The sequence below is a fragment of the Sitophilus oryzae genome, unplaced genomic scaffold, assembly GCF_002938485.1.
Source record: "Sitophilus oryzae breed Bouriz unplaced genomic scaffold, Soryzae_2.0 scaffold_813_pilon_pilon, whole genome shotgun sequence".
Classification (NCBI taxonomy): domain Eukaryota; kingdom Metazoa; phylum Arthropoda; class Insecta; order Coleoptera; family Curculionidae; genus Sitophilus; species Sitophilus oryzae.
In genome coordinates, this window is record NW_022147432.1 from 3,480,198 (window position 1) to 3,504,764 (window position 24,567).

The following is a 24,567-nucleotide window of genomic DNA, read 5'->3' on the forward strand; positions in this document are numbered from 1 at the left end:
ATACAAATACACCTGAAAAGATTTACTTTATTATCGTGCAATATGTCTACCACCATTGTTCATTCGTTTATACAGGGTATCCCAGAAGTAAGTGCAAGTATTTTAAGGGGTTGTAGTTCTGGCCAAAAGAAACATATTTTCTCTTTACTTTTTTTAAAATAAGTTAATAAATAAAGTAATAAATAAGTTAATAACCGAGTTATTTAAGTTTAAAAAAAAACTAATAGCAACATTTTGAGTGCCGCCGCGCCGCCAGCAATCGATAATCAACAGCCCATACCAAGCAATTACCTTGATGATATCGGCTTGTTCGACGCCCAGTGTTGACAAATCGTCTAAAAAAAATTAAAAACGACTTGGAAAATTCAGAGTAGTAAAAGTAAAAAACTTACCTAACATTAGAAAACGGGACTTCGATAGCACAGTTTAAAGAGTGCCGATAGATAGCAGATCGATGTTAATTAAGTTAGAGCGTCGTTTTATCACTTTGCCTAAAACCGCAAGTCTACACTTAACTTCACTTCGATTCTTGACAGCACTACAAATACACACGTGTATTTGGCACAAAATACATTCGTATTCCATCAGATATTTAGTATTATTTTTTGACACCTCTCGCACTCTTGTTTTTGCGAATAAACACCAATATAATTGATTGAAGTATTTTTACAGGCTTACACTACATTTGCCTAATTTATTTAGTTTTGTCAAAAGTTTACTGTTTTGAGTAAAATCTCAAATGAATTGGATAACCAAAAATTCATCAGCTAAACAGATAAGCTGATTTACAACAGTTGGTCGGTTTAAATGTAGGTCAAATGTTGGCTATTCACTTATCCAATAGAGGGCGCTGATTTTTAATTCGGAAAGGCTAAACGTTATAATATGTGATGTTCAGTTTAATAGATATGTGGGTGTGCACGTATTGGCGTAAGATATGTTGAATATAAAATACTGTTAAGAGTAAGCACTATCAAAATATTTATACTTTATAACTATTGAGGGAAACGATTGAAAATATTTTGTAATATGGCGAAGAAAAAACTGCTATAATTGTTCATTATTTAAAGTTCATTAGTCATTTCAGTTTACTAAACTATACAAAGGTATTTAAAATAATAGACGTTGCTCTATGATTCAAAAATCTACAGTTAATAAAATTAATTTAAGTATTTTTGTAGAAATTTAAAAATGTAAACTTTTTAATTTAGAAACACACAGCATGTGAATAACGTAGGAGGTGGCAACATGGCATTGTCTCGAAGCACTATAAACAAATCCAAAAACTGAACAAACGGTACTCAAAAGTTTTTCAATATTTTGCAGAAAATCATCAATTTTCCAGAAAAATATTAAATTTTCAACATTTTTTTCGCAAAAAACCTCATGGCCGTGTTTCTGAGATCAATCTATAACTACCAGTTAAAATACTTGCAGTTATTTCTGGGACACCCTTTATATTCATCTGCTCCGTGTTTAGCGCACCGAAATCATAATCGCTTTGGGGCAGCCATATTAACATATTTCGTAGGCCCTATTTAACTGGACGTGAGCGATCATGGTTGGACAGTGATTAAACCTTTTTACCTTTAAATGAGTTCTGTTTTTCTCTCTAGGCTAATGAATAAATTTGTTGAAATCAGGGTTGGATACGTGGAAATATTTCAACGTAATAATTCTATTTTTACTACGAAGCTACTAAAATTAATTAAAAATCCTACGTACTGAGAATAAACTGAGCCCGATGTTGGGACATGAAGAGGAAACAAGAACAATAAAAAAAAACTTCAACCATTAATAAAAATTACGACATAATTATCTGATGGTTACAGGGGCCATTAAAAGGCGACTTTTTATGAAAAGACTTAATTGTTGATAATTATTAAGTCTGCATCCGAAGAATCAAGCACCACATGCGATAAAATCGTAGGCAGAGGGCCATATGGCATCCTGAACTGGTTATAAATTACTAGTAAAAGGAGAATGTCAATGACGAACCCCTTTTTTCTATATTCTTAGACAGCCCCTCTCGTTTTTTATTTTTTTTACTTTGAACATGTAGAAATGAAAATTACAAGATTTTAAGTGGCCTTAAAATTATTTGTACTTTTTGTCGTGAATAAAAGCAATTAAATGTTTTGGTAGGACTTTTAGTGTCTTAAAATAATCAAAATTGTGAAATAACACACCTCAGAGAAACTAGGTAAATAAAAATTAAAAGAAAAGTGTTTTATTAGTTCATAAATTTTTTAGATCTTTTATAACCAATAAACACATTAAAATCTATAAAAATACTGTGAAATCATATCAAAAAGCAAAAACACGTTAAAAATTCCGGTAATAAATATTCCGAAACTGACATTTCCAATAAAATAAAGCAATAAAACTCCGCACGAAATAAAAAAATACTTAAATACCAGTCTATTCAGTTATTTCTAGTAGATTATTCCAATAAAATTTCTCCCAAGAGTTCAATTTATCATTCCGCTATTTTCCAACATTTTATTCCTCCTCTTCCAGCGGGAAAACAGGCTTTTTTAATTAAACAACTGGCAGGCCAATAAAACGTTTTAAAATCATAAACGATATTTCACACAAAAAGAGGATGGGCTGCTAAAGCTTCACCCAGACGTCGCTTTTAAACGTCCAGGCAAGCCTGCAGCATGCCTATACGTAGATAAAACTGTTTTAATTATTACTCTTTTGATGGCTGAGACTATTTTAGCCAAAAAGGTTTATGTATGCATAAACGATATTTCTCACAATAAAAGGATGGGCTACTAAAGCCTTCCCCAGACATCGCTTTTAAACGTAATGGCAAGTCTGCAGCACGTATATTCTAGTAACTATATGCAAAACTCTTTTCAATATTTATCTTTGATTGAACAAAACTAACACAGCTGGGTTTTTCCGGTTGATTTTGATGGCTAAAACTAAAACTGCCAACAAAGAATTAGGTTTATGTTTGCCTTTATTAAACTGTGTTGTCAGCTTCAATTCCTTTGAAATTTACGACGGGACAGCAGTTGTGAATTGTGAGGGGTTACATTTTATAACCTGTTTATTTATTCATCTTATTAGGTGTGTGTAGGGATCTATATTATATGAGATATAGGTATCCACCGTATATGGCCAAATTAAATAAAGTTAAGTTTAAATATCTGCTATAAAATACCTATAACATTAAATTTCTTATTATATAATATACCTATATAAATGTTATTTCATATATTATTACCTTCTCGTTGAAATTTAAGATTTATTGTTTAATGCCAACTTTAACTGAAAATGTTAGTACATTCATCAAACTAGTCAGTTCGAGATCTATTATGTAAGGGAAACATATACGATATAAAGCAACGTAAAGGCGTACTAGAAATACGAAGAGAGACAATATCTACATACCGTGCTGGCAACTGTTACTTTTGGGTCGGCATTTACATGTGTGGAAGTAAATCGCATAGGGATCTTATTAAGTCGGAGTGAGAAGTAACGACTTGCTCTAGAAAGTTGTTATTTTTTCTAAAAGATAGCTAATTGGCTCTTCTAAAAACTGTCGTCGCCGGATTTTTTGTTTTTCATTTAATTTAAAAAAAAACTAAAAAGTATTTTTTTCTGATGTCGCATGTCGTGGCGGATGCGCCAGGCTTTAACTAGTGTTATATAAGTTTGTAATATATCCTTGTTATTTTGTCGCAAAAGACACTCGCAAAATCGCTCTACTCGCTTTCTGTGTGGCTGTGGGCTTAGGTAGATATAAGATTTCTGAAGGGCTGGCAACATAAATCTTCTAAAGAAATTTCCCATTCATCAACGAGAGCCCACTAATCATATCAAGTAGACTCACAACAAAGTGAGCGAAATTATGTAATTTTTTTTTTTCCAAACTTTTTGGCTTAGCTTTAGCTATAGTATATTAGAAAAAAATTGGTCAAGTCCGAGTCGGACTCGCGCACGAAGGGTTCCGTACCATTCATTATCTGTACAACATTAGGCACTATATTATTATAAACTTTTTTTCCGATTTAGCTGAAATTTTGAATGCGCGTATAAGTAATTTAAAAAAAAATGAAGAAACACATTACTAAAAATTATATTATAATAAATATGTAAAAAGTAAAAATAAATATGTAAAAATTAAAAAAAAAACGATTAAAAAAAGTCGTCTTGACTAGGATTCGAACCTGCCTTACTACGGCTCCAACGTCATAGCAGCGTAAAGTCCTAACGCTTTAACCACGCGGCTACCGAGGATTTGAAAGATTCTATGTAAAATTCTTACTTAAAAAATAATGTGAAGTGTGTAAGAATACACAAAATTCAAACTTCACCACTTAAATTTTATCAATTTTTATTAGAAGAATACAAAAGACGCTATTCGTATCAACGCCAAAACCAATCTAACCTAACCCCTAAAACTCAGAAGTGTCTAGCCCTAGCAGTCAACTATTAAGCTTGACCAATCAGGTTGGTTAGCGTGGTTATTTGAAGGGTGTTAATTCATTTGTGTTTGTCAAAAACTCTAACGTGATTGGTCGGGCTTAATAGTTGCCTGCTAGGGCTAGACACAAGTCTAAAACTCTAGCGTTGCTTCCTTCTTATTTTCTTATTTTCGGTATTTCCCAGCGCCTTCGCCAAACTACATAAATTTTGCTTTGAATCTTTTAGGGGTTAAAAGTGAAAGTACTTTTTGATTTATAAACATTTATTTAATTCTGTTTTTAGTATTTGTTCTTATAGCGGCAACATAGATACATTATCTGTAAAAATTTCAACTGTCTAGCTATAACGGTTCATAAGATAGACCTTTGTAACAAACGGACGGACGGACAGCGAAGTAGCGGGTTCCCGTTGCTACCCTTTGGCTACGGAACCCTAAAAATCAAGGTATAAAAGTGGGTAAAAATCAAGTTGAAGCCAGCATAATAGCTTCAACTCCAAAAAGTGAAGGATTTACACTCTCTTTCTTCACAAAGTCAAACGATTACATCGTTTACCTCACTTTGATTTATATGTTTTGATTAGGTGCGGTATCTATGTATTTCTAGGTGTCGACGAGAACTAAACAGACCGACGTTTCCAAACCCATCCTCAGGGTTAAATCGGGAATTAATTGTAAACAACAGTCCTGGATGATCTTACCGGTGTACATAAACTAAAATTAGCTCTAGCCGATATTTAGTTGAGGCATATTTGAAGTTTGGTGTTTGTACTAAGGGTGCGAGCTAGATTTTATATATTTAGGTTTAATAAGCCACCTACATGGATGTTTAATAAACAATACTTAAAAATGTGAAATGTTATTTAAAATCTTTTGATGGATTATATAGTCTGTCAAACGAAAGGATACAGTGTCAATTGTGCCTGTGATTTTGTCTGTCGAAATTTTGCCTATATCTCGTTCGATAGACTTTACATGTATTTGTTTACTATGTATAGTGTTTACGATCTTAATATCAAATAGTACTAGTTCAAGTAAGTAAATTTTGTTTTTCTTTTGTTTCAGCTTATAGATGCCAGTTATCGAAGTAGTCCTTCTTCCCAGACCTTGGCTGTGATAGTGTTTTGTTCAGTGCTTCTTGGACTACTAGTGTTTATAGCGATCATTTTAGTTTGGAAGTAAGTACCTTCTTAATATGATTTTATCCGATAGTTATAAAAAGATCACCTAATAAGTTCTTTAAATAGTTTCAAACCAGTACTCCTCTAAAATTACAGTTGAGAGTTGGAACATTTGGTGTTTTGGTTTGGTTTGGTTTGGTTTGGTTTGCAAAATATACACACGCAAAAAGACACTAATTCACCACAATACACCAAAATTATAGACTAGCAATTTTTGATACCCTTGTATACATTTAAGGAATCAATAAGATTTTTTAGTAAAGTTTATTTCTCTGGCTTCAAAGTCACCACAAGAATTAACTCTGAAAAGTAATATACAGGGTGTTAACACACTTTTTATTATAGCATGCATATTTAAATATCTTTAAGTATCTCAAAAACCAAAGCATTTAAACATATTATACCCATATAATAAATGGCTCATTTTATGCCCAAGAATCCAAAAATGAAATAAAATACCGGGTGTTCCTTAAGAAAAAAAATATAACTTTGGTATGGATCTTAGTTCTGACACACCCTGTACATTTGAAAATAATTTTAAATTATGCACATTGCCACTCTTCATGTACCTATAAACAATTTTGTTTCTAAATCTTTCCGTTTTCGTAATCAACCGAGGCGAATGAGGTGCGCCACCTTGTATAATTACGCATAGGAGGTGTCAACACTGCAAAGCTTCGAGAAAATACACCGTCGAAATTTCAAGCAAATGAACCGCGACACTGTAACTTAATATATTCCGGAATATCAACAATTTTGCGCAAAAAAATATTGCGTAAAAAAATATCTATCTCGTTGTGAAACTATGATGTGCAAAAAATCTCCGAGCTAGATGTAGTAGTTCTCTAGAAACTTCTAATGCACCCTCAGCCTGGGACACCCTGTATACCTACTTACCAATTAACATACTTGCATTTATTTTAAGAGACACCCTGAATAACATATACCTTTTTGTTTGTAACGCCACTGGAATAAAAAAGCAAAAAACACGACAGAAAAGGTTAAAAAGCGATTAAGACAAGAAAGAGCTGGAAAAGTTTTCTTTCTTGACAGGCGCCCGCGGAAAATCGTGGATTTATCATCGGAGCGCAAGGAATCGGGGTAGGGGGGACCTGTGCAGGGACAAGGGATGTAAAGGGGAAGCCGGGAAACTTTTACACTAAAGCCTAAAATCGAGAAACGCGCTATTTTTCAAGCAGGAGCGCATGGGAACGAAGAAGGGGGGCAGATTAGATGTAGCAGCGGGTTACGTCTGGCGAGGCGACTCTTTAATTTGTTATTATGATGAAGTGAGGCTCCCGCTGGTTTCGGGGCCGTCGAATGAGCGACTCGACGCTTGATTTTTCATCGGGATTATGAGACGCCGGCGTCGGATATTCTGCACGAAGAAAAATATTCATTTTTTATTCGTTTCCCTAAGCAGTATGAGTGATTTTTCTCTAGGAGCTTCTACGCTAGACTATTTTAAACCTAAATTTATGCGCAACTGGTTTATATTTGGAAAGTTTTATATTTGTAAGAGATTGTACTTCTAATATCCTATGATCAGTTGTCACTGCTAATGTCAAGATTTTTGATATAAAAAATGACCCTTTCCGGTTTTCGTGGTTTCCTTTTAAGCCAGATTTAACTAGAATACTAAACAGAGTGTCCCATTTTCGTGTGTTTTACAGGGCTTCTCGTTTATGAGTAAAGGTAGAAAGATGCTGTTTTCACATTACTATGCTACTTTTTCATGAAACTAAAGTTGCTATACACAGATTTGTCCTAGCCTTCTTAGTTTCTAAAATATAGGGTGAATTTCACAATGTTGCATTTTTAGACGCTCTTTGCTCATCTTATAACTTATCGAAAAGGTGAAAACTGGGACCTGGGACCGGTAGAGGTTTGTCACGTAGAATCCAGTGGCATAACTTTTTAACATAAGCCAACTTTGTTTACGAGAGTATTATTATTTGATTTCATTTAATTTAACCAAACAATTTTGCATCGTGTTATCTTAATAAAATGCACAGAAAATGAACTTGTGCAGCTTTTAAATAACACGGCTGTCAATCAGAGTTATTGATATTTTTGAAGAATTTGTGCAATAATTTCCGACACAGAAACTAATGGGCAAACCGCATCTTTGTGTACCTCTACTCGTAAACTAGAAACTCTGTAAAACACACGAAAATGCGACACCCTGTTTAATATTTACATAAATAAATTTTTATATACAAATATTTATATACCAATACAGGGTTACAGTTGGTGGTTAGAACCTTTGGTGTTACACAGCAAAATAAAACACTAAATCACCACAATACACCAAAACACTTTTACTTTTACACTGGACGCGCGTTTCGCTAACCATGATTTTTAAACCAAAAAAAAGCATTAAGCATTTAAAGCATCATCAGCAGATGATTAAAACTAAACTACAATCTACAATTTGGGCGTTTATATACTCGCTCAGTAGGTACCGAGTGGGCGTGGCAAGATCTAGCCACCAAAGTTATTAGAAATACTAATAATTATTAATTATTAGAAATACTAATAATTTTCTGAAATTTGATATCTATAGGAAAAATACCACTACACGCAGATATATTCCTAATGAATCATATCATTGTGTTGAACATAAAATGGCTAGTTTAAATTTCTTAGTTCATAGATTAGTTAGTTTTCCACTGACCAATGAAAGATATGAAATAGAAGCATTAGGAATGTAGCTGAGTGTAATGGATATTCTCCTTCACTAGTAGATAAAATAATTAGAAAACGTAGGTATAGGTTAATGATTTCTGAAAATTCAACTTTTCAAGTGGAGAAAAATACGTCAAAATATTTTTCAATGCCATTTGATAGAGAGTTATTTCGTCTAAAAGGAATTTTTAAGAATGTCAATTATAAACTCGTATGTAGTGCTAATAATAAATTACAACAATTATTAGGTAATCCAAAGGATTTTTATGAAATTTCTTGTAAAGATTGTAATCAGAAATATGTTGGGCAAACTAGAAGATCAATATTAAATAGATTTAAAGAATATTTAGCTCAGATAAGATATGGTGGACCGGATAAATTTTGCGTTGTTAATAAGATAAAGAACATTGTATATATCTTAATAATTTAAAATTAATTAAACAAGTCTCAAATTGCAGGCAATTAGATGCATATGAAAGCATCAGAATTAATAAATGTAAAGATAGTATGAACAGAGACAACGGTCCAATTCCTTCAAGTTCTTTGTTTCTACTACTCTAGTGGCGGAAATCTGACTGTTACGCTCGGTGGGCTCTCTCTCTCTAACTGTTAGACGAGGAACGGCAATGTTTTTTTTTAAAACTCTGTATAATGACTCTTTACACATAGTGTTGATACAAAACCCTAAATATGTAGAGGAATTTAATAAAGGAAAAAAAATATTAGGGGCTGTATGTGGTATTACAAACGAAAACCACATTTATATCTTCACAAATTTAACATAATGTTTAGAATAAGCTCCGATGTGTTATCGAGACCTGGGACTTGTCTGAATACATTTAGGGGCGCTGACGAATAGTCAGGATTCCAACTACTAATTAGGGTTGCTGCCAAGAAGAGGGGTTCAAAGCCCCTGTCTATTTAGTGTCCTGACAAAAACCAAAAGCCTCGCTTAGTTATCTTAAGTGGCGGACGCCGCCATATTCCGAGATTATAAAGCAAGGAGCTCTCTACCTTTAATGGCTTCTAAGCGATACATTGTTCGTCTAATTACTGGATTACGACATTTAAATGGATAGTTAAACATTAACCACTGTCGCCTAGGTCAATTTTCAAAAGAATGTATTACGAATAGAGATCTATAAAAGTATTTACCTGAAATGGTAACAAAACATTTAAAAACCTATTTCGTCGTTAGTAATTATCGGTTGTTATTGTATGATCTCAGTGAAATAAGTAAACTTAGAGTTACTCTAAAAATTTTCATCTTGGTTACCATCTTGAAATATTATATTTCACAGGATCAATATACAGGGTGGTCCGAACTGTATTCCGGAAACTTCGGCAGCGTTTTCTGCAGATAAAAATAAGTGAAAAAGTTCGTATAAATGTATGTCCTAAAATACTTAGTTTCACTATGACTCCTATATGTAGGGGGCGCCAGCAACATGTGTTTTAACTGTGTTGAAGGGTAACAACTTTTGTAGAGTAATAAAACTGCTGATTGAAAAAATATAAATTTCCGTGACTTTTTACGTAAAAAATCGCTACGAGCAACCGTTTTCAAAATATTTAGAATGGAAATAGTCAATACATGTCATTATTGACAAAAAAACACATTGAGTAGATATAGCTATTTGACTGAAATAATAAATTTGTGAAATTTTTATTTTGTTTAAATTAATCATACATTTTTCTGCGAAAAAATGATGACAAACAGTTTCTGTTGAAGTTTTGGCACAAAAATATTTCAAATTTATGATTTCAGTCTAATAACTATTTAGTCAACATGTTTAATTTATGTCAATGTTGACACGTATTGATAAATTTTATTCCAATATCTCAAAGAGAACTTTTTTACGTAAAAAACGTCATAATTTCTTGTACTCAGTACTTTTATATAAGTACGGACGAAAAGTTATTGCTCTTCAAACCAGTTAAAAAATATGTAGGTGGCGCCCTCTACAAATAGGAGTCATATTGACATCAACATCCCCAAATTTATCATATCAAAAAACTCCCACACACCAATTTTCATCCAAATATTGACGTTACTTCATAAACTATTTGGGAAAATTCGTAATAAAAATGAAACTTCTACACCCTGTATCTCCGAAACTAAGTATTTTAGAACATAAATTTGTTAACATTGTATACGGGGTATTGTTTATATTTTAACCAGTTGCCTATGACTATAAATGTCAAGCGATGTAAAACAATATTTCTGGCCATGTCATATTGTGACACTTTGATAAAAAATCAGTATGTCATCGATCGTCATTTCCAAGCCAACTTTGCGCCGTTTTTTTTTCGATTATATGGTTTATTATTAATAATCATTAAAGATTAGATATTAGTAAAGAGCGAAAATACTATATATTTTTATAAATAAACTTTATAAAGTTTTAAGCAGGCAGTATTATACAAAATTCAATTAGGTAATTCGTTTTCTGACAGACGGTAAATTGTCTGATTTTTTGACACTTACTGTCAAAGGAAGCTAGATATAATGAAGACAAATATATGCTCCAAAACTAAATCTTAAATAACTTAACGTTTTATTTTAGGTGCAGAAACATGTATAATCAAAATTTGGGAACTAAAAAACCTTTTTTAATGCGCTTTTTTGAAAAATGAAATAAAAAAGTATGTTTCCGTTTATATACATATATTATTTTTAGAAAAAATGATTTATGATAATTTTTTAATCGCTCAATTCCGTGACAGCTACGGCCAATATGCTATGACATTCCAACAATTTGACATTCCAACAAACCAATTTTTGAAATAAATAGCCACAACACGCCTTTACTTTATGTCATAGGGGCTATATGGTAATCACAATCACTAAATTTGACGTTTAGGTGATACAAAATTTTTTTGACAGGCTGTTTTTTTTCCTCCAAGAATTTTAATTTTTTTTCTCAAAAACGGGTAATGTTAGGTGTAGAGTGTTTAATATCAAAATTCATAAAATTTTGCAGAGAATTTAAGTATGTAATATAAAATGGGGGTTCTCGTTTAAAATAAGAAAGTTGCTGTCAACTTCCGGTATTTCTGGAAATGCCGCCATATTGAAAACATTTTTAATGGATAGATCTCGATGTGCAAAAAATCTCCGATCTAAATATTGTAGTTCTATAAAAACTTTTAATGCACGCTCAACCTGGGACATCCTGTATATGGCCCTTTAATGGGTATAAGGACGTTTATGTGTTTTTCCAAATATTAATGTAGACTTCCATGAGGGAATTAATATAGTTTTTTTTTAAACCAGACAAATGAAGTTAATTGGCCGAATGTCATCACAGAAAGGGGTTGAAAATGAGACAGTTTGTAATTAATTAGCAACGTCAGATAATCTTAAAGCAAAAGCATATTTGTGCAAAATTCCGTTCCCTCTTCTTATTTAGCCAACGTATTTATATTTTGTGAAATATTAAGTTAAAACCGGATCTCCTCTGATTACATTCTGTTCTCTATGTGTTTTCTTTGCCCGTCTTTGAGTATAGAAACTAAAAACAAATATTATCACGCCTTTGGAACCCCTATGTGTATCTTTTCTTCGTACAGTTTTCCAGAAGGATTGCGAATGGAAATAAAGGAGGGAAGAGGCAAAGAAGTAGGTGGCTATGGGAGATTTTCATTTCTCTTACTTGAAATGCCAAGGAAAGCTTGCAAGAATTCAAGAATATATTATTTGTTTCTTTTTAAAGAAAAAAATGGTGTATAGTAAGTTTACATAAGTTTTACGTTCCTTGAAAACACAGCAAAAATCCAAACCGCGCATATTGAAACAAACTTTTTATTACATAAACTATACAGGCTTGGTAATTTTTTTTTGGAAAATAGTTCTAATATCCTGCTAAAATGGCAACATAGGTTAAATTTAGAGGAAGGAAAAAAACAGTGGTTTTCAAAATTCAAGCAATTTTTTTAAAATTCCTGAAGTAAAATAACTCGGCAAAGAGCTAATTTTCTTTTATCGACATCTCGAATATACAGGGTGTTTCAAAAAACATGTGCCATCTCTCGTGGGGAGATTCCTCACTTAAAAATAAGATTTATTTTTCATATCAACATAGGTCCGATTCTGCTTTGTTTCGTAGCTACAGGGTGTTAAAGTTTTATTATTTTTTCGATTTATTATAATATTCTTCCAAGTACTTGGAAGAAAATTATAATTAGCTTTTCGATTGAAATTTTGAGGATAAAAGTTACTATCAATGCAACATATTTTAAAGCTAAAAAAGTGGGACGTGCATATGGGCTATAACTGGAATATTTTTCTAATAAAAGCATGTACGCCGCTGACATTTTTTTCTTGTTAGCGAAATATCATAAGCAATTTAATGCCGATTAAAATTTGTCTCTTGATATTTTGTCGATTTCGGCCTCCTTGATGAGATAAACGCAATTTTATTAATTTGCCTTGATCCAAGTCCAAAGCAACCTTTAAAAAAAATAATATCATTAACTTGCGAAAGTTTTAAATAAGTACTCGTTTATTCCCTTGATACGACAGCTAATTGGTATCAGTAATTTCGTGTTTCTGATTGAAACTTTACTTTTAAAATTAAAAAAATCCAAAGTTTATTTTGATTCCAGAAGTAATGAATACAAAAAATACTCTGTAACATTAATAAGAAGAAATTTAATATAACGCAAAAAATACACTTTTTTTCTTTTACATCTGAAGTATAAATTTCATACCCTTCCTACACCTTTTCCTTCCCTTATTTTATCCGATTTTCGCTTCCCCTTTTTAAACAAGATAACCATCTTCCCTCTAGTCCAAAATTTATATATACACACCGGAGAAAATACACCTACCCTTCCTTGGTGATTCCCCCCCAAAATCAGCCCGATTTCTTTTCCTCTCCTGTCCATCCCTTATATTCTCTGTTCAATCTTACCCCACCAGCGAAATAAAACTAATAAAACCTTGGAAGGAATGAAAAAAAAGGCAGGAGGATGGCTCGTATCTTTAACGAACTGCCAGGGAGTAAAAATATTTATCTTCGACCACCCACCCTGAAGATTTCTAGCCCTCCTATTGTTTTAAGGGTATAAAAAGTAGAAGGTAGAACAGGTGTAAGTTAAGGAATACTCGTAAATACCTAGCCACAGACCCAGACTTACCAGTAAAATGTGTACTGTTGTAATAAATATGGTATGATCGAAAAAAAAACGGCGTCAAAGACCTGGCTGGGGAATAACAATCGATAATAATTTTAGCGAGGTCACTCTCTAGACGTCGTTTACTAAAATTGACATAAAATTTGTTAAAAATTAATAATAATAATAGCTCCCGTATATAGCGTTTAACGCCTTGGGAGTAGCAAGGTGCAGCTTGCTATACTAGAGCCGTTCGGTATACAAGGAAGGTAAGCACTACGCTTCAACCGCCTATTATTACCTCAGGATTGTGAATCCCAAAGGCTGAGTCGACCTAGGTACCCAAACTATTTTTATTTTAACATAACACAGCCATGGCACTCTAGATTGAAATTTAAAATACAATTTGTTTTTCAGTGAATATGTCAAAAGTTGACATATGATATGTCATTCAACAGGGAGTGACCAAAAACGATTGAAAACGTCAATCAATCCTAATTTATGTCATATACTAACATACCAAATCTGGTTTTTTTATCTGAAAAAATATAAAAGTTATAGGGGTGAGCCACCTTTGAGACGCACCCACCCGGTATAGAAAAATTAAACAAGGATAGAAAGTTTCCAGGCACATAAATCTATTTGTAAAAAAATATTTTTTTCTCGAATTTTAAACTATACCATTTAAAAATCATTTTTACTCAGTATAATAATAAAATACAACCTTCTTAAGGCCAACTGTCTAAGAAGTAAAAGAGTACGGGCCAATTAAATAACATAAATAGGACTTGACTTTGCCAAAATTATTATCGATTGTCATTCCCCAGCCGTCCTTGACGCCGTTTTTTTTAGATCATATGGTTATTTAATACATACTGATATATTGAATCACACACGAGCTAGCGTCACGACACGCGTCACGAAAAACGCTAGCGATCGAAAAAGTGGCTCGATGAGCCTCGTCTTTATATTATATTTTGACGACGTTTCGTGTACTATGAAACCCCATCATCAATTGTGAAAATCGTCCGATTTAAATGAAATATGGTATGTCAATTGATTGGACCAAGGCCAACTCGACCGTGTACGACTGTACGTGTTGTAGAATGTAGAAAGTTTAGAAGGGGAGTTAATCACCGCGACCTTATAGAAGGGCTTTAACAAAATCCAGTATCTAAGACGGCTCCACAGAGGCCAGCTCTGCATCCTCGACATCAGCCATACCAAAGTTCATGGCACGAATGGTCGTCGTCGCGGCGCACTCAATGATAAGGTGTTCTGGTATTTCCCCATTTTCCCCACAGAATCTGCATTTGCCGTTGTTACTGTACATGTTACTGTGACAGTTAGTTTTGACATAAGAAACGTCAAAAGTTGATGTCATCTTATCACGACCAAATTCAGTGGATAGGCTATGTGAGCGACGATGCACACAGTCCCACCCTGCAAAGTTGGATACGACGCGCGACGTTTCGTGTACATCTCCATCAGGGTGAGAATAAGGATTTGATATTGAACAAAAATGGGGGTCGATTTCGGCATAATTGGAGACGGGCTATACAGGATGACGCCCTCGACTTCTCGAACCGACGCCGACGCGACGCCCCTAAATGGACGAAATCATCAGGAATTTTCTTAATTATAGATCGATTGGAACCAAACACAGCACCTGGATAGAGGTACCCGAACAGAGTCCTCAGACGAAGAGACGGTCATCTTACTACACATTTTAGGAAAGTGAATCAAAGTATTTGTTAATTTTTAATTTATTACTTTTCCAGCATTCCAAACTAGGTATACTTTTTAAAACATGTCCTTCAAATCCTTCAATTTAATAGCTGTTAGTAAGAAGATTGAGTTCAATTATACGCACACACAATTTTTTTTTGGAAATAGATTTGTGTGCCTGAAATCATTAATTCAATCTTTCTATAATTAGTGTGAATTTTTGACAAGTTTTATGTCAATATATCAATTTTTAGTAAGTAACGTCTAGAGCTTGACCTCGCCAAAATTATTATCGATTGTCATTCTCCAGCCGTCTTTGACGCCGTTTTTTTCGATCATATGTTATAAAAAAATGAATAAATAAAAATTAAAAAAAAACATAATTAAACACTTTAATAACAAAAACATAATATGTTATGCAATAAATACTCGAATAAGTCAAATACGTATCAATTTCTTCTTGACATTTATCGGGAATCCCACCTGTACCGCAGATATTCTTATGTAGACTTGTGACATCCGATATTTCGACGACCTCAGTCGCAAAAGGAAAAAGAAATCGCAGAAAGAAAAGCGAGACGTTTTCATTTTTCCCCACTGGAAATGTGGATTTTTCCACGATAAATAATAGAAAAATCTTTATAGAAATATGTTAAAAAGGGAGGAAGAGGGATATAATCTGGATTTACAGGATATTTCCGATGGAACATTGCGGATTTACTGTAATATATAGAAATCGATATTCTCCAGGATATTTTGTTGGGTTTCCCGTTCTGCTTTTTTTTCGAAATGTGGTAAATATTCAAAGCGAAATGTATATACAGTATTGATTAATAATAGTTCGAGTCTCGTAGTGGTAGTGGCTTAGCTTCAGAGGAAAAAAATCGTATTAGATTGAAATATCTAACAGGGTAGAGATGGCTAAAGATTGAAGGAGTTGTTCATTTGAACCAGTATTAAAAATAAATCGTGAGGTTCGATTCACCACTTAGAATTGCTTGTTCAATTCGAGTCGTAGAAATGAATCATAAAGATTGAATAGGATCACTGCTGAATCATGACGAGCACAGATCTATAAAATTTGGACAAACAAGTCGTAACAATGAGTCAAAAATTGAGTCGGATCGCAATATGACTCGTTCGTTCCTACGGTTCGTCCATTCAAAGAATCGTGAGAATTGATTTATTGCTTACAATACGGTTCGTTTAAAAAATAAATATTAGAATTATACCGGGTCTATAACTTTTATTTTTCCAGATAAAAAAAACGAGATTTGGTACGTTAGTATATGATAAATTAGAATTGACGACGTATTCAATTGTTTTGGTCACTCCCTGTTCACCGGAAATGACTAAAACTTTTGATTTTTAAATGACTCTATAGTATTATCTATATAGTATTTTTTTCTTTGTTCGATAGAAAATGACACTCTGAATAGAATGGCATATTATATGTCAACTTTTGACATTTCGCATATGGTTTATTTCAGGGGCGGGAAAGTGAAATAGCAAAAGCGGTTCCACCGTTTCCATGGAATTTCAAATAAAATAGTTCCAGCCTCAGGCGCTAGGTGGTAGTGCAATTAATTTTTTAGTTGCTACTCGTTATTGCCAGATGGCGTTAAATCAGAATTTTTTTGTAGTTTCCATAGTTTCCAACGGCCATTGTCATACTATTGTCAAATTCTCAAAAAATATTGTCGTCGTCATAACGCCAATCATAATATTATCAAATGATTATCCATAATTATCAAAACGTTTTTCAAACTATAATTTGTTATATGTGTTTTAATTAGACAATCCTTTTGTTTGTGGCCCTAAAAATATAATGTAAGTCTTTTATTTTTGCCATCATTTAAGTACCTATTTATATTTACTCCATTTACAAAACTTTGTGGGCGTATTACGTTGGTCTTGTTTTATTATAATAAACGATGTTTAGATATTTGACTTATAAATAAAAACTTTAAATAATAAATAATATGTCACATGTTTGGCTTTAATTTTATTTAATAATAATTGTATAAATTATACTGTTAAAATCTTATTTGTTATCACAACGATACTTGCTATTAGTATTGTTGATTTTGTGTAAAAAATAAGATTTAATAATCAAATTTAATTATTTTAGAGTAAAATTCAATAAATACGCTCATTTAAAAAGCCCGCGCTTTGATCCATTTAAAACAAGCCCTACTCAATAGATGGCGCCACTTCTGTAGGACCATTTTTCATTATGGTCCATTCTTTTTCTAGCTAGCTAATTGTAACATGCGGTTCATAACGACAATTTTACTCGAAATACCAAGTTTGTGGTACCAAATTATTCGTAAAAAATGGTTTTTCCAAATATGCTAATGAGCCACCCTCATTCCATTTGAAAAGATTTTAAGCGAAAATGTCAAAAGTTGACATATGATATGTCATTCTATTCAGAGTGTCATTTTTTATCGAATTCCGGCGAAACAAGAAGTAACCAAAAACAATTGAATACATCAATCAATCCTAATTTATGTCATTTACAAACATACCAAAGCTCGTTTCTTTTATCTGAAAAAATAAAAAAGTTATTGAGGAGAGGCACTTTTGAAACGCACCGTATTTATAGGTAATAACAATGGTATAAATATAGATCAGCAATTATTATTTTAGTAATAAAATTTTATGTTCTATTATACCATTATATTAATGAAGAATGCGTATTTATGTAGGTACTCGTAGTATAGGGATAAGGCATCTAAACAAACATCATAGATAAAAAATGCAAGGGATGTTACAAAAAAATATCTATTTATACTGTGATACCTAAAATGTGTATGCAGTTTGTTCAAATGAACGAATCGTAAGAGTCGATTCATTATGAGAAATTGAAGCGTATGAGTCGATTCACAAAAAAAAAGAATAGTATTACTTTAACGGGGTTTGTTGAAAGAAGTCGAAGAAACCTAAAAATATAGTAAAAGATGCAAAAACGTGGTTTTTACATGAGATTTTTACATGCATTTTACATGGGATAAAATCAATTTTAGTTGAAAGCACCAATACAATCAGCAAGTTCAAATCTATAACGAAAAAAGCATCTTTCAGTCGCCAAGAAAGCATCAATTTGGGTACGTAATAGTGAATGCCCGTTTTATGTATGCATGTACTAGCTTTTTTGGGTAGTTATTTAAGTAATTAGACCTTTCCAATGAGTTAAAAAAAGTGGAGGAACAACGAAGAGAGTATAAGATTTTTTTAACATTAATTAAAAAATAAAAATACAAGGATGTTGTTAATTCGTTTCTTTTTTTCGATAAACAGGCTTCTGGTTGGTGAAATTTTTAGAGATACCAATACCCAATACCGAAGCTATTTCGCCTAAAAAGCAATCACTTCACGTTAATAGACTCTCGATCAGCGATGGAAAACCTTTCCATTTTCGATTTCGCGCCAAAGAAAATATGCAAATTTTCAACCGGAGCAAATCCTCTTTACATAAAAATTAACCCGCTCCAATCCTTTCCAAGCCCGTTCCCGTTTTGCTACAGCCCTTTTACCCATATTTTTCAATAGCGACGTTGCCAGTTTCATATCAAAATACGAAAATTTTTCTGTGCAAATGATTTAACTTTTTTGTTTTTATTGCTCCAAATTTTGTATTTTCTTTAGTTAATTATGTATTCTTTCTGGTTATATGTCATTCGTATTTGAGTGGTTTGATTATAGGACTAATCATTTCTGCCTACAGACTAAATACTGCACGTCCAAACCCATCCAAGTCGTACTGGCTCAAATTAAGCAACCATACAGAGGTACTCTTTAGACAACATCATTGAATGGTCTTTTTAGATAAAGTCACAGGTAAGATGATGTTTATAATTATATTATTCTGGGTGCCGGGCCACAGCGGCATCCAAGGCAACGAAAAAGCCGATGAGCTAGCTAGGCAAGGATCATCGCATCCTATCTTGGTCCAGAGCCAGTACTGGGAATACCCAAATGTATGGCCCGTAGTGCACTAAAACTCTGGATCAGGGATAAGCAGAATGTCCACTGGAGAAACAGACAGGGGTACAGGCACAGCAAGGCTTTTATCCAAGGACCTAGCTCAAAAACCGCAAAAGAACTGCTAATGCTTAGCAGGAATAAAGTGCGGATTACAACAGGCCTCTTGACAGGACACATGGATGTCAAGTATTACCTGAAGTCATGATGTCAAGCTCAACCTGTATCAAGGAAATATTTGCTGCAGACTCTGCGATAACGATCCTGAAACATCGAAGCACATAATATGTCACTGAGGGGCTCTGGATCGCAAGCGACACTTTTTATTTGGGAAAGCTAGGCTAGAACTGGAGGAACTATGCTCCCATCCTATCAAGGACCTACATAAGTTAGTGCAGGGCACAGGGATAGGAGAATAGGTGCAGATATAGAAAGGGGACAAACACAATAGGCACAGGTCGCAGTGTTTCCGGCATAGGACGGCCCCTTGTTGTGGAAAAAAAGATGATGTTTAACCGTGCGGAATGCAACGAAAATTTTTTTAACAATTTTTCTTAGAGTCTCTTTAAGTAACTCAGATCAAACCAAAATACAACTATTCATGAGTGGCTTTTTCTGCTTTTTTGGGATTTCCGGAAAGTGTCAACAATATCTTGCAACTCTTTCAGTGTATTGCTCTTGTCTATTTTCTCGGATATAATGGACGTCTAGGACGTCCTACGCCCCTTGATGATCTAGGGGCTGTGGAACATGACTTATAAAAGTTGTTGCACAAAAAAAATCTTGACAAATAAGCTATTATTAGAGAAAATATGAATAAGTTTGTAAAAATCTGAACATTTTTGGGTCAAGGAATGTTTGCCCGGTTTTTTTATTATCATAAAATATGACCACTATGAAATTCAAATAAATTTCAAAATGTGATAGCTGTTGATTCTACCTTTTAAATGAACTTTGAATCATCAAAAAGTATTAAATTTTAGCCGAATTATTAAACAATTTGTCTTATCAATCAATGGCCGAGCACAGTGTTACAATTTTTCCCTTAAAATTACTCCCCAAAAGGTACGCAAGGTACAATTAAGCCGTGGTTTCAACTGAAGGTTTATTTACCGAATTTATTTAGGGGTTTTATTTTAAGGGATTTTTTCATTTAGGTGTTTTTATAATGCGACTTGGCAACCATGTTTCTGCCGCCTTTCGCCACAGATTAACTTTTTCCGTTTAACTCTTCTTTTGTCTGGCGCCGGCCCAACACGCTAATAACTATAAACATCGTCACTTGGAAGATAATTTAAAAATGTAATGGGCCGGATTAAGGGCCGGTCCTCGGGGCACAAGCGACGAATTCTCCCAAATTAAATCATCGTCGACTGTCTAAATGCAAATGGGACCCTCGAGAACGGATAAATAAATATTTAAATTTCGAAAAGTCCTTTACACCTTCTTTTCAAAGCACTTTCTCCAGCATTTGGGTAGAGAAAAGATAATGGTCTGGAAAATATTTTAATTCGATTGCGAAATATTTCGAAATATATTCAAAATTTATGAACTTTTACTACTTTTTAATAGAATAAAAAGTTAAAATTGGAGTATAATTTTCATAGGCTTAGTTTTTGATAATTTTTTGTTTTGTGAAGATTTTTAACCAACCAATAATGGACGCAGGTGAGGCAACAAAAAATTAGCCGACACCCTTTTGTAATAAAAGAAATATTGTCTACCAATTCCAAACAGACGTTACCTTAATAACTACCATACGATCGAAAAAAAACAGCGTCAAAGACGGCTGGGGAATGACAATCAATGACAATTTTGGCGAGATCAAGCCCTAGACGTCATTTACTTGGCCCGTACTCTTCTTTAGTTTTTTATGGCGCTTACTGCCAGTTGGCCTTAAGAAGGTTATAATTTATTTCTATTTGAGTAAAAATGATTTTTAAATGGTGTAATTTCAAATTCAAAGTGTGTTAAAAATAGTGTGTTAATTTTTGTCAAGTTTTATGTTGTTCGGGATTTCCGGGAAATTCGGAATTTTATACTATCCCAGAAAGGCGCCAATCAAATTAATAGACGAAATGTTATAGAATAGTTCTCCCCCCAAAATATACACTTATGCTTAATATTATTCTATCACATTTTTGGATTTAGCTTCATTCTTTTATGTCGTAATCTTATTTCCTTTCATTTATGATACTTTGCTAATTATAATATACTTTCGTTTATGGTTGTTTGTGCATGTGTGAAATTTATGATTTGTAGTGATGGTAATACCAGTTCCACATTAGTCGCGTTACAATAGCGACCGTTGCAGATAAATACCGCGACAAAGTACCGCGATTTTGTAACCGAGGCTCCGGCTTCCAAAGTGGCGCTGTTCCCGCCTATGCGGTATAGTGTGACCAACGGATCTGTAGCTACGGGGTATCGGCAGGGGAATGCAGTTGTAAACAAGCCACGCCCAATTTCATTCATAAAATAGGCATGGGCGTACCATGTTTTATGAAAATAATGTGTATCATAAATATAAATTCTGATTAATATTTTTTTTTCAAAAAACTTTATCCTGTTTGAATCGTTACTGTTGAGTTAGCAGATAAACACACTAAAAGCTTTTATTAAAGCTCCCTTAAATATTTTGAATAATTTTATTATTATATGTTGTTAATATAATAGAAAAAATAATCACAGCTGGGGGTTGGAACCTTTGGTGTTACACAGCAGAATAAAACACTAAATCAGCACAACACACCAAAACACTTTTACTTTTACACTGGCAGATGATCAAGACTGAGTCTTGAGGTATATTTATTTATATATCTGTACTAACTATATTTTTTTCTACAATACATAATTTTAGATATAACTATTTCCAGCAAAAAAAAATCTTGAAAATAGTTAACTTTGGAAGCGCAAACAAAACATAATTTTACTCACCAGTAGATCCAATATTGCCTATTACACCAGATATGGTATCGCTCCGCCAGCACTTTTTAAAGGTTAGGTCATTGTCTACCCATGTTTCATCAAATAGATAATACTTGGCGATATTTTCGAATTTCGCGTATATATTTATATCTGTCTCTGCAATATAATGGGCCGCTCCATTAATATTTATCTGTTATTTTGACATTTACGCCAAAAAAATCCATTTGATTTTAATAACCCCCTAAGCTTTTCCCTGCCAAAGGAAAATTCGATTCTTCCTGCAATTTTTGCAAAAGCTTTCTAATTGTAGGGATGACTTTGAATTCGAGATAAAATCTATTTATCAAATTCCTGACCACTTGGAAATCAAAGTCGTCGAGCTCACGTAGCCGTTTCTTTCCAGGGCTGGACATTATTTTATCGGGGTAAGTTTCCAGTCTTTTTTTATTTTCTGTGTGAATTTTTTTATAGCCGATACGCTAACTCCGGTATAAAGAGATATCCGCTCAAGTTTACGTTTAAGCGGCAACGTTAAGCGGCAACTCTGTAGCTTCTTCGTCGCAAACCCTGTTATGAACACAAGGAAATAAACCAAATGAGATTTCATCCACGTTTATTTACATTTATTTTAGTTTAGCTAAAATATTTAGGTAAAATGTGTGCTTTTCATTTTAGCCAATATTTAATTTTAGTATTCTAATAATTACATTATTATTATTCTACTTACCTATATAAATTAGCTATTATTTCTCTTGTCCTGGCTATGTAGCGTCTTACCCTTAACAAATTGATTCATTTTAAAACACAAATATACGATCAAACTTAATATTAATAATTAAAAACTACTAACGAAAAACATTATAACAAGATAACAAAACAATAAAACACATTTTAACTATTAAATATACGAAAAATATAGGAATAAAGTTTAGGATAACCGGTATAAAATAATGAAAAAAAGCAATAATGATCAAAAGAATGACACCGCCACTGGATATTTCAATAGTATTCAATATTTCTACTCTTTTCAGAAGTAACCGTGAAGTTGGGGATAAGGCTAGCGAATAGGAAAGGCGTAAAAGCCACGGCAACCGCGTGGTAACAAATCCTGTGACGTACTCTCGCCAATCATGTTCGATGAATAGGCGGCCATGCGCGGGGATGCCGGTTTGCCAATGATATCGTTGAAATATCTTCACCTTTCGTAATAAGCAGATTATACAGAATGAAAGAAATAAGTTATTAAATAAAACATATCCAACAATATGAACTACATTAAAATTCCTTAGTAATATACGTCAGAATATATGCTAAACACATTATATATAATAAAAATATATTAAATTTATAGTTCATGTCTGCCAATTTTGCAATTTTATAGATAAACGTGGCAATATCGATTTTTTTTTCTCGCATTCCTTCCGTAGCTTCAGATCCGCTGGTCAAACAGTACTTCTGGTCACTGTACCTACTTACTCCTCTCCCTGCCGTTATCTCTGTATCCGTGTAAATTTATAAACAATAACAATTCATAAACCTCCCAAATTTGTAAACAATAAACAACATGCAGATGGCTAGAAGAATTTAGTTATGTTAGCTTTTAATTTTGAAAAAAAAACTATTACATAAAAAAATATAAAATAATATAATTTATTGGTATTCAATACTTTTTATTCGCCATCTTTTCTTCAGACTGAAGAATAGCTTTTTATAAGTTTTATATTTTTGCCCATAATATTTAGATTTATATTCTTCTGTACACACGTTATAACCATTAGAATTTAAATTAAAATATATACATTTGTAAGATAATTATATTTTTCTTAAAATCTGTTTACTTTAGAAATAGTTTAGCTTAAACAATAAAAAGTAACATACTTTCAAACATTATTCGGGATACCTACGCCATATGTTAAATATCTTTATCTACGTGTATGTTTTTATCTACGTAAAGTATAGGTATATTCCTTACTGGGGGTGGAAAAGTAAATGTTCATGTTAGATAATCAAAATAAAATCAGTCTTACTTTATTCCCGTATGTTAGTAAAATGCAATTCTTTTTCTTTGCAGACTATATCACTAATTGGGATTATATTTTTAATTAATTGAAAGTAGGTTTACAAATTTCCTTTTTTTTCAATCATATTTTTTTTTGTTTTTCTTTCTTATTTTTGTAAAAGTGTTTATTTGTAACTATCTAATGTACCTAACATGTATTTATTATCGATCAAAAATATCTGGTACCTAGACCTACCGAGAATCGCGATCTCGAAAGTATCGTAACGACTGTAACTGCAGCATCAACGCCAACAGCGACCGATCAAAACGCGACGCTATGTACTTACCATTTCCAGTTACTACTGTTCGCGAACGACGAAAACTCGACGCTAAGCTCCAGAAGTCGCGCGACCACTGGCACTGGAGCGAAGTACGTCGCGGTATTAGGTCGTTACCAGTTACATCTCTTCGCGACAGATGAAGCGGTCGAGATCGCG

General features: G+C 33.2%; 1 protein-coding gene across 6 annotated transcripts in view; it reads left to right on the top strand.

Moving 5' to 3' along the window:
* The window catches only part of LOC115889275, a 122,546-nt gene that overhangs the window by 70,903 nt on the left and 27,076 nt on the right, over positions 1 to 24,567 (top strand). For all 6 annotated transcript variants that reach the window (XM_030909221.1, XM_030909226.1, XM_030909224.1 and 3 more), the window contains exon 3: positions 5,507 to 5,619. In XM_030909221.1, the coding sequence (XP_030765081.1) occupies positions 5,507 to 5,619 (113 nt within the window). The remainder of the gene's footprint in view (positions 1 to 5,506; positions 5,620 to 24,567) is intronic.